This window comes from Trichechus manatus, unplaced genomic scaffold (genome assembly GCF_000243295.1).
Source record: "Trichechus manatus latirostris isolate Lorelei unplaced genomic scaffold, TriManLat1.0 scaffold00010, whole genome shotgun sequence".
Taxonomy (NCBI): Eukaryota; Metazoa; Chordata; class Mammalia; order Sirenia; family Trichechidae; genus Trichechus; species Trichechus manatus.
Window position 1 is genome coordinate 1360627 of NW_004443946.1, and position 16719 is coordinate 1377345.

At 37.0% G+C, this 16719-nt stretch overlaps 1 protein-coding gene across 2 annotated transcripts in view; it reads left to right on the forward strand.

Moving 5' to 3' along the window:
* The first annotated feature begins 737 nt into the window (after window positions 1-737).
* Window positions 738-16719, forward strand: part of KLHDC1 (kelch domain containing 1) — a 56971-nt gene continuing 40989 nt past the window's right edge. Inside the window, exons 1-4 of one of the 2 annotated variants that reach the window (XM_004370837.3) lie at window positions 738-915; window positions 14007-14077; window positions 14538-14655; window positions 15073-15191. In XM_004370837.3, the coding sequence (XP_004370894.1) occupies window positions 820-915; window positions 14007-14077; window positions 14538-14655; window positions 15073-15191 (404 nt within the window). In that variant the 5' untranslated portion in view covers window positions 738-819. The remainder of the gene's footprint in view (window positions 916-14006; window positions 14078-14537; window positions 14656-15072; window positions 15192-16719) is intronic. The other variant, XM_023726147.1, reaches the window with a different exon arrangement.

A 16719-nucleotide genomic window follows, 5' to 3' on the forward strand; every position in this document is an offset into this window, starting at 1 on the left:
TAATTCTGACTCACATAAGGTTTCTAAGCAGCCGCCGGTGGATTTGAACTGCCGATCTTCTCTTCAGCAGTCAAGCTCTTAAAATACTTCCATAGACAATACTTAAATGAATCACCGTGGCTAAGTTCCAATAAAACTTTATTTATAAATACTGAATTTTGATTCACATAATTTTCACAGGTAACAAAATGTCATTTTCCCTTTGCTTTTTTCAAGAATTTAAAAATGTAAAAACTGTTCTTTTCTTGTGGGGCCTACAAAAACAGGCATTGGGCCAGATTTGGCCTGCAGGCAGTAGTTTCCCAGCCTCGGTTTTAGTAATTCCTAATTACACACACACACACACACACACGCACACGCACACACACACGCATTCTCTCTCTCTCTATACTTATGGATAACTATCTCTGCCAGGGTTAAATGAAAACGGCAAATCACCACTAAGCATTAATTTATGTCGCAGCAGCACCAACCCCATGGACTCGAAGTCCATTTATTCCATGAATAAGATACAGAGTTAGGTTGTACTACTCAAAACAACACAATCCCAAGTGAGAAGAAACACGGAGCAGCACGGTTACGGAAAAGCCAAGGCACCTTCCTCAGTACTAAGAACCAAAGCACCTCCCAACCGGCATCGCCGCCCTCGGCTCAAGTTCAGGAGCAGACCGCTAGGTGGCGCAGATGCACCGTTTCCGCCTTCCCAACAATCTAGACCCTCGACGCGTTCCGTTCGTGCGTAGAGTCGGGACCAGAGGCGAGGCCGCTCGGTGGGAAGGGGTCGCGCTGAGCGAGCCGGTGGGCTCAGCGACGGCGCGGATGGCGGACTCGCAGCTGTTCTGCGTGGCCGAGGAGCGCAGCGGCCACTGCGCCGTGGTGGACGGAAACTTCCTCTACGTGTGGGGGGGCTATGTGGTAAGGGGAAGAGGCGCAGCGGGCCGGACGCGCGCGCGCGGAGCCCGTGCGGACCCCCGGCCCGAGCGGACACCTAGCGCCCGTGCACACCAGCCCGGAGGCGGTGGCAGGTCCAGGGCATGGCCGAGCGCGCCAGTCTCCTCTTGGGTCCCGCCCCTCCGCTGTCGGCCTGTCTCCCAGTCGTAGTAGGGCTTGACGCGGTCCCGCAGTTGATTCCACTGGTAAACCTTCAAACCCAGGTTCCCAGGCTCGTGCCCTCCCCTCCCCCGCCAGAGTTGTCGCATAACCCCCGCTTTGCCCAATATAAAGTCAGTTATTGCGCGATTATCTTTTAAATATTGGCTCAAACTTAAGCACACAAAGCATGTTGTGCTTTATTATATTATTTCCACAGCATTGTTTGAAATAAAAAGATCGAAATCACTAAAGCATTTAAATATTTCTAAGCAATTTTTAGTGGCATATCTTTATGAATGGATAATTACGATTCTTTTCTTCAGTCACAAAACAAGCATATAGACACATAGTAGCAACTATATGCTAAAGAGTATTATGCTAAGAATTCTTATTACAGTGGAGGTTTGATGTGTGTGTTTTGTTTTTATAATCATGAGATTCTAAAGTTGGAAAGTAGTTCAGGAATATATACCAACGCCCTTAGTTAATAGATGAAGAAAAGAAGTCATCTGGAAGTTCTGCTGAAGTAGAAGCTAGGTTTTTTTGGCTTCTTCAGTACCATTATAAAACAGATCTGTAACATAACTGAATCACTCACTGAAATAAAGTACATACTGCCTGTGTTAAATAATTCTCAGATCCAAGTTGGGTTTTTAATTGGTGGTGGTTTGTTTGCTTCTTTTTAATTTGGTGCAGTATTAAAAAAAAGAAAAAAGCAAACCCGTTGCCGTGGAGTCCGGCTCAGAGACCCTACAGGACAGAGTAGAAGTGCCACATAGGGTTTCCAAGGAGATTGGTGGATTGGAACTGCTGACCTTTTGGTTCATAGTGTAGCTCTTAACCACTGCGCCACCAGGGATGGGAAAATTAGAACTAACCTTTGAGTGCCTACTGTACCTCCTATGTGCTAGGAGCTCTCATATTCCTAATCATATATGATCTTTACAATAACTCTGTAAAGTAGGTATTACCCAGTTTTATAAATAAGGACACTGAGTCAATGAGAGTAAATAACTTTAATGGCCATTTGACTTCAAGGGCAGCAGACTACAATCTAGGTATATAGGATTTCCATATGCTTCTTTCTTTCTACGATAAGCTAATATATATTAGGCGATTACACTTTCTTCATGTTTGATATTTCCATCATTTATTTGCTCTTGACGAAAAAGAAAGCTAGACATAATGATGGTTGTATGTGGAAGAAATATTTTGATTGTTTTTGAGCTCTGCAACTTAAAGATATAAAGGTGTCAAACTTCATCTGCTATATTGATTCCTGATATTGTAAAAGTTAAGTGAAGAAAAAAATTTTAGTTTAAAATAGTAATCTGTAATATTTCATATAAGGTGACATAGTATAATTTTTGGGGCGCCCATAAATGGAATGAATTTTTTATATCTCGTTTTAATCTTGAAAATTGTGTAGTTGATAAGATTCCAGTTCTTCAGGTGGCAGTCATTGAATAGAAATACTTGTTTCCCTACTGCCTGTTGATCCAATGAGTGATGGTGCTGTAAGAACCACTCAGGAAGGCTCAACATAGGTTTAGATCCTGAGTCTAGCCAGTTGCGGTGAAGTCGATTCCAATTTATGGCAACCCCATGTGTGTCAGAATAGGACTGTGCTCCATAGGGTTGTCAATGGCTGGTGTTTTGGAAGTAGATTGTCAGGCCTTTCTTCTGAGGTACCTCTGGTTGAACTCAAACCACCACCCTTTCAGTTAGCATCCAAGTGCATTAATTATTTGCACCAGTCATGGACTCCAGATCCTGAGTTTACTACCTTTCAAATTCTAGGAATCATCAGCAGTTAAACAGTGCCTGAAGCATAAGTGGAAGGAAGGGGAGAGTAGGAAGCAAAAAAGAAGACATGGTATATTATGAGGAAAAAGTAGAATCCTACCATTGTCTTATTCAGATCCTTCTGAACAGAGATACCTAAAAGGCCCTGGAATCTGGAAGTATTCTAGTAGTTAAGAATAATGATCAGATGATCCTAAATGTAGATTTCATGCCATGTCTTCTTACAGAAAATATCTGCATAAGTATGCTTAAGTACATGTGTTTGTTATGGATATGGACTTAAAGAGAAGGAGGATCAATTTAGAAAATGACTGAAAAGAATGAGGTTGGGAAACAAACTTACAGTGCCAGATAATAAAACATACCACAATATTATAATAATTTAATTAGTGGTCCTTATGCAAGTAGAGATAACACAGTGGAATTGAAGAAAAATTACAGACATAGAGCCAAGCATAGTTGAAGGGAAATGATACTAGAGCCTTAGAATTGAAGTGTTAAATGTAGAAAAATTAAGCAACTATTGTAAAATCTTGGGGAAAGAAAAACTGAGTTGAAAACTATAAAGGAAAAGATTGGCAGATCAAACACTAAAAAAAAAAATTAAAACTGATTTTTTTAAACAGTAAAAATGAAAAGGCAGAGGACAAACTAGGAAAAATATTTGCAACATACATGATAGACAAAGTTCTATAAAAAATAAAAATACAGGTAGTCCCCGACTTAACGATGGGCTTCCGTTTTGATGACTCCTTTGTAGGTTGATTCTGATGTAAGTAGAACACTTCATTTTTTTAAAGTTTTCATTATTATTGCTTTTTATTATTGGTATCTTTATAAATCATAACATTGAACATCTGAGAACAATAACGTCAACAAATTATGTGCTATGACATGGTATGTAGTACATATTACTAATAAGATGTCCCAAAAAAAAAAGACCAGTCGTAAGTACAGTTTGTTGTAACTCGAATATGTCATAAATTGAGGACTACCTGTATTCCCACTGGAAAAAAGTGGATATCCACAATTTACAAAATTAGAATTACAAATATAATATGAATCATGTAAACCCAGTTTAAAACAACAACATTTTTCTCAAATTTGCACAGATTACAAGGAATTTTTGGCAAGAGCTTGCGGAAATAAATTACTCATACGCTGGTAATATATAAATTGGTATAACCCTTTTGAGGGAAAATGTAGCAATATGTATCTAAAGCCTCTGTGTTTTTCTCCTTAGCAGAATAAACCAAAAAAACCCAAACCTGTTGCTTTGAAATCAGTTCAGACTCGTGGCCACCGCATGTGTTACAGAGTAGAGCTACTCCATAGGATTTTCTTGGCTGGTGGAGCAATGGTTAAGTGCTTGGCTGCCAACCAAAAGGTTAGTGGTTCAAACCCACCCAGCAGCCCTTTGGGAGAAAGATCTGGTGCTCTGCTCCTGTAAAGATTACAGCCTAGGAAAAAAAAAAAAACCCTATGGGCATTTCTACTCTCACATGGGGTTACTATGAGTGGAAATCAACTCGATGGCACCTAACAACAGTAACAGTCTTTACAAAAGCAGATCACTAGGTCTTTCTTTTGTGGCACCACAAGGTGGGTTTGAACTGCAACCTTTAGGTTAGTAATCAAGTACAAACCGTTTGTGCCACCCAGGGACTTTCCTTAGCATAATAGTTTTACTTTATATATTCATAGATGGTCACGTAGACCAACTGTATCATGTGGAAGACATTTATTCTTTTTAAATGCCGAGAATCTGAACCACATTCCTCTTTTTGTGGTTTCCCCACTGAGTGAGTCTTGGTGGGGGTATTTACTTTAATTGTCTTGACTGTCCCCTTCCTACTCACCCACATAGAATATAAGTTCTGTAAAATAGAGATTTCGTTCTTTTTTTGTTGCCTGTTATATCATCCGTGTCTGGAACTAGATATAGCTCATAGTAAACAACAACAACAAAAACCACTGATTTGGTTCTGACGCATGGCAACTCCACGTGTTTCAGAGTAGAACTGTGATCTGTAGGGTTTCAATGCCTGTAATCTTACAGAGGTAGATTGCCAGGCCTTTCTTCCATGGTGCTCCTGGGTAGATTCAAACCACCAACCTTTTGGTTAGTAGTTGAGCACAAACTGCTTGCGCCCCCCAGGGAACTTACATAGCTCATGGTAGATGCTCGGTAAAAAGAACCTGAGTGTCAGGTACTCACTATTCCAGCCTCACTTGCTCATAAGTCATAGGCAAGTGGCCTGGACTCTGGATGAGATGAATCTGTGCTGGGTTTGGACTCAGGAGTAAAGACATAAAAAATCAGGACCTGCAGAGGTTTCTTCCTCAGCCTGCAATAGAGTTTGTAGGAAAATCAAGCTCCTTGTAGGCGTTGCTACAAACTGCAGTATGGTGCTCATCAGTGACAGCAGCAGTTACCTCACCCAAACGCAACCCATTCTATGTTGTAGTGTGCAGACTTGCTCCTTGGTAAATCAGAGGCTGGTTCTCCAGTCCCCCTGAGGATTCTGTGAGCTACTTAATACTCATTTTCTTAAAATTACGTTTTCTTAATTTTAAAATTTGAAATATAGATACAAAAAAATATGTGAAACAAGTATAGTTTAAAGATGAACACCAGTTTACCTCCCAGATTAAGAAATTAATATACCCAGCACTTTAGAAGCCTCCTATGTATCCTTTACTGATATCATCCTCCCCCCAACATACACATTACCACTATCGTGGATATCTTGTTTATCACTTCTGCATGTATATATATATACATATAGATAGATAGATAATATATTACTACTTTTTGGAATCCTGGAGCCCTGGTGGTACAGTGGTTAAGAGCTCAGCTGCTAAACAAAAGGTCAGCAGTTCAAATCCACCAGCTGCTCCTTGGAAACTCTAGGAGGCAGTCCTACTCTGTCCTGTAGGGTTGCTGTGAGTCGGAATCGACTCCACGGCAACGGGTTTGGTTTTTTGTTTTCTTTTTTTTTTTTGGTTTTAGAATCATAGTACTTTTTGTGTGTGTGTGGTTTAATTCTTTTGGTCAACATTATGTCTTTTAGAGTCATACATTGCTTGTATTCAGCTGGTGCACACTTTCATGGCTATACCTGTTTTTACTTGGTGTCCATTCTGATTGGCCAGTGCTTGTGCTGCCCAGTTGTTAAATATTTTGAAAATCATCCCTGGATTCATTTATCTAATGTGTGTCCTGTATATTCTGTTGTGTAAATTAACTGCAGTTTCTTTATCCAGTTCACTATTGATGAATATTTGAATGTTATTATTTTTGCTATTATAAACAGTGCTGCAATGAGCATTCATACATGTCTTCTATTGTACATAAGAATTTTTCTAGGGCATATATCAAGGAATGGAGTGCTGGGTTACCTGGTATGCACATCCTCAAATTTACTTGGAAATGTTAGGCTGTTGCCAAAATATTTGTATCAATTTATACTTCGAGCAGCATCCTCATTGCTTCACATCATCGCCAACATTTGGTACCATCTGGCCTTAAATTTTTTGCCAATCCAATGAGTGTGACATGATATTTCATTGTGGCTTTTGTTTGCATTTCCCTGATTACCAATAAAGTTGAGTGTCTTTTCATAAGTTTATGAACTATTTGTGTTTTCTTTGAAAATACTGGTTTATGTCTTTTACTCATTTTTCTATTGAGTTGTCTTTCTTACTGATTTGTCGGAATTTTTTAATATATTTTAGATAAAACTCCTTCCATAGTTGTATGTGTCGAATATGTCTTCTCAGCTTATAGTTTGTCTTTGCACTGTCTTTATGATTGTCCTTAGTCAAACAGAAGTTCTTAATTTTAGTGTAGTTGAGCTTCTCACTCTTTTCCTTAATGCTTTGTGTGTTCTGCATCTTGTTTAAAAACTCTTTTCCTTATGTGTAGACCATAGAGTTTCCTATGTTGTCTTCTCAACATCTTTTAGTTTTGCCTTCCATTTTTAAATCTTTCATTTACCTGGATTTTTTTTGTTTGGTTTAAGGTAGGGATGCAATTTCGTTATATTTTCCATATGGATAACCATTTGTCCTTGTGCCATGTATTAAATAGTTCCCCCTTTCCCCATTAATCTGCAAACCCAATCTGTCATAAATCAAGTTTTCATACGTGTGTGGTCTGTTTCTAGGTTCTTTATTCTGTTCCATTGGTCTGTTTGTTTATTCTTCTACCAGAACGATACTATCTAAACCATAATAGCTTCAGTACAGGTCTAGATGCTAGGTAGTGAAAGCCCCTTGCCCACTTCTGTCTTGTTCTTGCTGTTGAAGAATGCTTTGGTTATTTGGGGCTTTTTGTTCTTTTGTATAAATTTTGAATGAGATTGTCAAATTCCACAAAAATACCTGATTGGGATTTTACTTATTACTGTATTCAGTCTTCAGATCTCTTGAGGGAGATTGACATATTATGAAATTGAGCTTCTAATATGGTATGTATTTCCATTTATTCAGGACTTTTTAAAGTCTTTCAATAAAGTTTTATAGTTGTCTTCATAGAGATCTTGTATATTTTTTGGTAGATTTATTCTTGGCTTCTTTATTTTTTTATTTTTATTATTAATATTTTTCTAATTAAATTTTCTGATTGTTGCTGGTGTTTTGAAATATAAATTGAGCTTTGAATATTTTTTATTCTGGCAAGCTTTCTCAATTTTCATTAATTCTCATAATTCATCTGTTTATTTTCTTTTTGCCTTGTATATAAATAGTCATATAATCTGTAAATAATGGCAGCTTTATTCTTCCATTCTTAGCTTGTTCCTTTATTTCTTTTTCTTTACTGCACTGACTAGGACCTGCAGTACAATGTTAAACAGAAGCCATCTTTGTTGTGTTTCTAGTCTTAGGGGGATTGTTTTAAACATTTAACCACTAAGTTTTATGTTTGCTTAAAGTTTTTTTTAAAAAATTTATTGGTAGATGACCTTTATCAAATTAGCAAATCTGCCTTTTATTCAGTTTTCAAGGAATAGATGTCAAATGGATGCTGAATTTTAGAGTGATTTTTCTGCATCACACTGAGACAATCATGTTTTGCTTTTCCCTTTAATCTCTCCCTCTATACTAATGACATTTGTAATATTAAACCAAAGTTGTATTCCTTGGATTAAGCACAATTTAGTGTGATGTATTATCTTTTTTATGCATTGCTGGATCCTGTTTGCTAATTGTTTTTTAGAATTTTTGCATCTATGTTCATAAGTGAATTGGCCCGTACTTTTCCTTTCTTGTATTGTCGTTGTCAGGTGTTGGTTATGCTAAGCTCATTAAATAAGTTGGAGAGTGTTTGCTGTTTTATTTTCTGGAATCATTTTTGTGAGATTGAATTATTTGTTCTTTGTTTAGTAGAGCTCACCTGTGAAGCCATCTGGGCATAGTATTTACTTTGTGGTAGAGGGTTTTTTTTTTTTTTTGTGCTTTAAGTGGAAGTTTACAGTTCTAGTTAGTTTCTCATACAAAACTATACACACACTGCTATGTGACCCTAGTTGCACATCTCATGTTGTGACTGCACACTCCTCCTTTCCACCCCTGATTTCCCGTGTCCATTCAACCAGCTCCTGACCCTCTCTGCCTTCTCATCTCACCTCCAGACAGGAGATGCCCATTTAGTCTCATGTATCTACTTGAGCTAAGAAGCACACTCTTCATGAGTATCATTTTATGTCCCATAGTCCAGTCTAATCTTTGTCTGAAGAGTTGGCTTTGGGAATGGTTTTAGTTTTGGGCTAACAGAAAATCTGGGGCCATGCCTTCTGGGGTCCCTCTAGTCTCAGACCATTAAGTCTGCTTTTTTTACATGAATTTAAGTTCTGCACCCCACTTTTCTCCTACTCCATCAGGGACTCTCTGTTGTGTTCCCTGTCAGGGTGGTCATTGGTGGTAGCTGGGCACCATCTAGTTCTTCTGGTCTCGGGCTGATGGAGTCTCTGGTTTATGTGGCCCTTTTGTCTCTTAGGCTAATACTTTCCTTGTGTCTTTGGTGTTCTTCATTCTCCTTTGCTCCAGGTGGGTTGAGACCAATTGATGCATCTTAGGTGGCTGCTTGGTAGCTTAAGGCCCCAGATGCTACTCACCAAAGGAGGATGCAGAATATTTTCTTAATAAACTTTGTGACACCAATTGACCTAGATGTCCCCTGAAACCATGGTCCCCTGTCCCCTGCTACTGTGTCCCTCGAGGTGTTTGGTTGTAGTCGGGAGACTTCTTAGGTTTTGGTTTAGTCCAGTTGTGCTGACTTCTCCTATAGTGTGTGTTGTCCTTCCCTTCACCTAAGATAATTCTTGTCTACCATCTCCCTCCCTCCCCACCTTTGTAATCAACAAAGAATGTTTTCTTCTGTGTTTAAACCTCTTCTTGAGTTCTTATAATAGTGGTCTTATACAATACAATATTTGTCCTTTTGCGATTGACTAATTTCACTCAGCATAATGCCTTCCAGAGTCATCCATGTTATGAGCTGTTTCACGGATTCATTTTTATTCTTTATCGTTGCATAGTATTCCACTGTGTGAATATACCATAATTTATCCATTTGTCTGTTGATGGCCACCTAGGTTGTTTCCATCTTTTTGCTATTGTGAACAGTGCTGCAGTGAACATGGGTGTGCATATATCTATTCGTGTGACAGCTTTTATTTCTCTAGGATATATTCCAAGGAGTGTGATTGCTGGATCATATGGTACTTCTGTCTCTAGCTTTTTAAGGAAGCACCAAATCAATTTCCAAAGTGGTTGTATCATTTTACATTCCCACCAACAGTGTTTAAGTGTTCCAGTCTCTCCACAACTTCTCCAATGTTTATTATTTTGTGCTTTTTGGATTAATGCTAGCCTTGTTGGGGTGAGATGGTATCTCATTGTAGTTTTGATCTGCATTTCTCTAATGGCTAATGATCCTGGGAGAGGCTTTTAATCTCTGATTCAGTTTATTTAAATCTATACGACTATTTAGATTTTCCTTTTTTTTTTTCTTAATTGATTCAGGCTTGATAAGTTTTCTCCCTTAGGAGTCTTATCTATTTCATCTAGTTTTCAAACTTACTGACATAACCTTAAATTGTTCACCTACCACCACTACCGGTTGCCATTGAGCTGATTCTGACTTCTAGCAACTCCAGGTGTGTCATAGTGGAACTGTGCTCCGTAGGGTTTTCAATGGATGATTTTTTGGAAATAGATTGCCAGGCCTTTCTTTCCAAGACACCTCTGGTTAGACTCGAACCACCAACCTTTCAGTTAGCAGCCAAGCATGTTAACTCTTTGCACCACCCGAGGACTGCATCGAAAGGAAACCTACAGCCGTTGAGTAGATTCTGACTCATAGTGACCCTGTAGAATAGAGTAGAACTGCCCCCATAGGGTTTCCAAGGCTGTAAATCTTTTATGGAAGCAGACTGCCACAACTTTCTCCCACAGAGCAGCTGGTGATTTTGAACCACCAACCTTTCCGTTAGCAGCTGAGCGCTTAACCACTGTGCCACCGGTGCTCCGTAAGGACTCCATAGTATCCTCTATTTAATCTCTGTAGTAGATTGAGTACGCCTTTTCTCCTTCTTTCTTCTTGACTTGGGTAAACACTAATAAACTTTGGTCTCTATACACTTGCTTGTTCTAGGTACTTTATAAAGTGGAATCATAAAATATTTGTCCTTTTGTGACTGACTTACTTCGCTCAGCGTAATGTTTTCAAGGTTCATCCATGTTGTAGCATGTATCAGGACTTCATTTCTCTTTTTGGCTGAGTAATACTCCATTGCATGTATGTACCACATTTTGTTTTTCCATTCATTAATTGATGGACATTTAGGCTGCTTCCACTTTTTGGCTATTGTGAATAGTGCTGCAATAACATTGGTGTACAAATATCTATTTGCATTCCTGCTTTCAGTTCTATTGGGTGTATAGCTAGGAGTGGAATTACTGATTCATATGGTAATTTTATGTTTAACTTTTTGAGGAACCGCCACACTGTTTTCTGCAATTCTAGGTTGGCAATTATTTTCTTCAAGCACAGTGGCTATTATTATTCTGTCTTCTGTTGTTCCTAATGAAAATTCAGCCATTAATCTAATTGCCATTAGTTTGAAGGTGGTCTGTCTGTTCTCTGACTTTTTTTTTTTCTTTGATGTTCTGCAGTTTTACTATGATGTGTGTAGGTGTGGATTTTTGTTTATTTATCCTGCTTGGAACTTGTTAGGATTTCTTAGATCAGAGGACTGATAACTTTCAACAATTTGCAAAACTGTCAGCCTTTGTCTCTTTAAATATTACTTCTCTTTATCATGGCCTAATGTAATTCTGATTAGACTTAATTCTTCTTGTTCTTTCTTCATATCTTTCATATTTTCCATCTCTCTGGGCTACCTTTCTAGATAAATCAGTTCCCTAATCCCCTTTTTATGATGACCTTGAAAAGAGCAGTTTCAGTGGAATGATGGTTCCAAAGCCAGATTAGACTGGGCTGATCAGTGAAAGAGAGTTGAAGCAGTGGACACATCCATTGTAGGTAACTCAGTACAAATTTTGTTGTGAAGGGAGCAAAGAAGTGGGAGGAGGAATGGAGAAAGCTTTATTTTGTTTTTAAGATGTTTGGGGTGGGATGGGAATGATCTGGTAGAGAAGGAAAACTTGATGATGTAGAAAAGAAAGGATAATTTAGGAGTGAAGTTTCTGAGAAAGTGAGATGGAATGGGGTCTTATCTTTTCCATTCTGTGCTTCATTTGTGTTTTTGTACCACCCGTTTGAAAGATTAGTGAAAAGGACTTTTTTTATTATCAAGCTGAGGTGAGTATACAGTCAGTTTAATAACTGTTATTCACTCATTCATTCTACAAATATTCAGCTTGCCTTTTATGTGCCAGGTACTGTGCTAGGCACTGGGGACATAACTATAATAATGATCCCTGCGTTCATGAAGCCTGTAGTTTGGTGGTGGTGGTGGTGGAAGGGTGTGATGCAGACAAAGGACTTCAGACGGGAATTTGAGAGCATTTAATGGGGGACCTTAATTCTTTAACCTATTCTGGAGGATTAGAAAAGTAACATTTAAATTGATTCCCAAAGAATGAGGAGTTAGCCAGGAAAATTGTGGAAGAGCATTCCAAGAAGAGGAAAGGTTATTACCATCAAGAATCTTGAAGAAAAACTAAAACCGTTCCCGAGGACAACTCTTCACACAAAGATTAGACTGGACTATGGGACATAAAATGATACTTGTGAAGAGTGTGCTTCTTAGCTCAAGTAGATACATGAGACTAAATGGGCAGCTCCTGTCCAGAGGCGAGATGAGAAGGCAGAGAGGGTCAGGAGCTGGTTGAATAGTCACGGGAAATCGGGTGGAAAGGAGGAGTGGGCTGTCACAGTGTAGGGAGAGCAACTAGGGTCACATAACAATGTATGTATAAATTTTTGTATGAGAGACTAACTTGAATTTTAAACTTTCACTTAAAGCACAATAAAAAAAAAAGAATCTTGAAGAGGTTTAGGAACTGAAAGAATAAGATTATAATGAGTGACAGGTGATGAGTCTTGGAGGGATTAAAAAAAAAACAAAACCCATTGCCATCAAGTCGATTCCAACTCATGGCAACCTTATAGGACAAAGTAGAACTGCTCCATATGGTTTCCGAGGAGTGCCTAATGGATTCAAACTGCCAACCTTTTGGTTAGCAGCAGGTACCATATAGTAGAGAATCACAAGAATCATGAGAATTTTAGACTATCGTAAGAGCAGTAGAGAACCATTGAAGGGATTTAACCAGAAATAATATGAAAATGGATTATTTTATAAAAAAATAATCCATTTTCATATTATTTCTGGGTAGACACATGAGGCTACTGGAGATTGATGCCATTAAACCTTAGAATCACACGATTAACTTCCTTTTTTACAATTATTTGTTTTCTTAACCATCTGATTTGGCTTTTTCAGTCAGACATGAGTGGTAGGTTTCCTTGGAATTAATTAATTGGTTTTCTACATGTATATATATTTGTGTGTGTGTGTGTGAGATAGAAGACAGACATACAGACAGACATCTGGTAGCTAAGATAGTATTTTTTAAAATTTAACATAGCAATGAGAAAATGAGCCAAATCTATTTAGCATGTTAATAATTTATGTATCATACAGTTGTAGAAATTCTTAAACTGCTATTAAAAACTCTACCTAGTTTTGAATTATTTTATAAAGTCTAAGAAATCATGACATTTACATAAGGATTTCCTTTAACCCCTAAGTGTTCCAACTTAAATGAGATTGTTACAGTATTCTTATTTCTCTTTTTATCACATCTGTTGGAATGTGCTATGCTATGTTATTTATGTTTTCAGCTTCTTTAAAGATTACTCCAATTCTGAGTTTTCATTTTTACTAATTAAATTTATCTTAACCCTTAAATTTAATATTTAATGAACACCTTGCACATAGTAGGCACTCAAAAAATATGTTAAGTGAATCAGGGTATCTTTTTAAAATTTCCTTCCTTAATTCATTCCCCTCACCTAAAATGTATTTCCGTTTTTTGATACGCCTCTTCTTCCTTTAAGCCCTGCTGATACAGTGGTTAAGAGCTCCCTGCTACCCAAAAGGCTGGCAGCTCGAATCCACCAGCTGCTCCTTGGAAAACTTATGGGGCAGTTCTACTCTGTCCTGTAGGGTCAGTATGAGTTAGAATCGATTCGACAGCAATGAGTTTGGTTTTTTTTTCTTCCTTACTCCATAGTCTTCAATATTTATTCAGCTCTAAATGTTACTATTTTGCTGTTAATCCTTTGAAATCCTTTTTAAGATTTAACTTTCCCATATCTTTTTTTTGAGACTCATGAACTTGCTATTTTGTATTCTAAACCTTGTTTGCTCACTTTCTCTTAGAAAATATCTTTCCTCTCTTTTCTTTTGACTTACCTAATTTTATATTGAAAACAGAAAAAAAAAAAACTTTGAGTCTGTTTCTGATTTTGTGTTTTGTTGTATTTTAATTGCAGTTTTCCTGTCCTGACGAACTATGTCATTATTACTATGTGATTGATAAGGATGTCTTTATGTATTTTATGTTTTTAGTCTATTGAAGACAATGAAGTATATTTGCCTAATGATGAAATTTGGACCTATGATATTGATAGTGGGTTGTGGTAAGTAATTTTAAATTGCAGAATGCCCAATCTTAACATCTGTTATAAATGTCGTTATAGACTACAGGTAATTTAAGACCATAATTAAAACATATTGCAACATTTATTGTCTTTCCCTTTCTTTCAATGTTTTATTCTCTGTGGTTCCTTTACTCCTTTACTCTCTTCATTCTTTGTCCTTAACCATTCCTTTTAAAACCAATGCTGTCTACAAAGACTTTGCTTTAATTCTACTAATTCCCAGTTCTGGTGACGTGTGAAAATTTTGTAATTTTTTCCAGCAGGTTGAAAAGTCTTTACCATGGATCTTTTTAGAGTTTTACAATATTGGCATAACATTACTTTTAAATTCAATGATTGCTAGTGACAATTTTCACTGAAAAAGTACTCATGGAGTTCAAAGGGCATTTTGATTTGCTTTTCTGGGAAGTTATGGGATTCCGTGTTGTTTTTGCTGTAGGACAATGCACCTAATGGAAGGAGAACTCCCTACCTCCATGTCAGGAAGTTGTGGTGCTTGCATTAATGGAAAGCTGTACATTTTTGGAGGATATGATGACAAAGGATACAGCAATCGAGTAATACATTCTTTTAATTCAAGAGTGCAGCAAAATGTAATATTTAATGTATCGCTTCATCTCACAAGTTTACAAACATTTTAAAAAGAAGACGTATGTAGAAAATCTTAAGTTTATTATTTATGATTTTTGAAGGTAAAATAGCGGTCTTGCTCTTCTCTTCTTCCATGTCTTTCTCCTTCAGAATTTATATACTCAGCTGCTATCCAGTTGATATCCATGATGGGAAAAGATCCATTTCAGCATGTTTTATATATCATTTTTGCTTCTAAAATAAAGTCTCATTTTCATTAATTTTACAATTAAAATTTTCACCTATTTTAAAAAAAAAAGTAATATTACTGATTTTTGGATGACAAATCCCTCTGATAAAGATTTAGTGTCCTGTCTGTTAATAGTGTTCTCCTCTTTTGAAAGCTTTATTTTGTTAACTTGCGAACAAGAGATGGAACATATATTTGGGAAAAAATCAGTAACTTTGAAGGACAACCACCTACACCACGTGACAAACTTTCCTGCTGGGTATACAAAGACAGGTAAGTCAGAATCGACTCAGCGGCATTGGGTGTGGTTTTTTTTTTTTTTTTTGAATGCAGCAAAATAGCCATCTCATTAACTACATTTAGGTAAGGATTGCAGCTTGTTGCCAAAATACGGAAAACTGTAAAGTCTGAATTTTTTCAATACATAATTACAAACTTGTTTTAATGATGATGGTAATGGAAGTTCAGGACCCCGAATAAAAGCCATGTCATAAAAATGGATATGGTGGAAGCAACTATTTAGTTTTTTAATTAATTAATTTTTTAATTGAGTTTCCTGAATAGATAATGTATTCACATGGTTCAAAAATCAAAGCAGTATTAAAACATACACAGTGAAATGTCTAACTCTCACCCCTACCTCATCCCCTCCCCTACACATATACAAATAACCACTTTTTTTTTTAATTGTTGTGGTTTAAGTGAAAGTTTACAATTCAAGTTAGTCTCTCATGCAAAAATTTATATATACATTGTTATGTGACCCTAATTACTCTTCTTATACTGAGACAGCACACTCCTCCTTTCCACCCCTGATTTCCTGTGTCCGTTCAACTAGCTCCTGACCCTCTCTGCCTCAGATAACCTCTTTTGTTGGTTTCTTTTTATCCTTACAGCAGTGGCTCCAAAAATTGTCTGCCATTGGAATCATCTGGAGATCTTTTAAAAAAATTCCAAAGCCCAGGTGATACCCCAGATCAATTTAATTACAATCTCGGGGGGTAGGTCACAGGCATCACTTTTTATTGCAACATTTAATTTGTTTAAGTTTTTATGATTATTGATGTATTTGCATTTTAAAATTCTTAGAAGGGCCTTTTCTCTGATTTTATTATATCCTAGTTTTATTGCATTGAGATTAGAGAATATTGTCTGTATTATTTATATATTTTGGAATTATTGAGGGTTTTTTGTGGCCTAATATATAGTCATTTTCTCATGAATAGTCCATGAGCATTTGAAAAGTAGGTATATTCTTGATTATCAGGGCATAGACTTTGATGTATATCCATCACATCTTCTTTATTGAGTATAATGTTTAGGTTTTATATGCCTTTATTTATTTTTGTTCACTTGCTCTATCTTGGATGGAGATGAGAAAGGTGAATTAAAGTCTCCTATTATTAATGCCTCTCTCTTCTTATGTCTTCTGTTATTTCTACCTTATGAAAATTGTTGTGTTATTTGGTGCCCAGTGTTTGTTACGGTTATCTCAATTGCGAATTATAGTCTTTAACATTGTAAAGTGATCTTCTTTTTTTCATTTCATGCTTTTGGACTTGAATCCCATATTGTCTGATTTTAAGGTTGTGACCTCTGCTTTCTTTTTATTTGCATTTTCCTGGTATACTCTTGCCCATCTTTTTATTTTTAATATTTTCAGAATATTGTTGTTTTAGGCATTTCTCTTGTATATAATATTGTTCTGGACTGTTGTTGCCTTAAAAATCACCCCAAAACAATGGCTTAAAACAATAGCAATCATTTATTTTACTAAAAAATCGGGGTTGACTATGCTCAG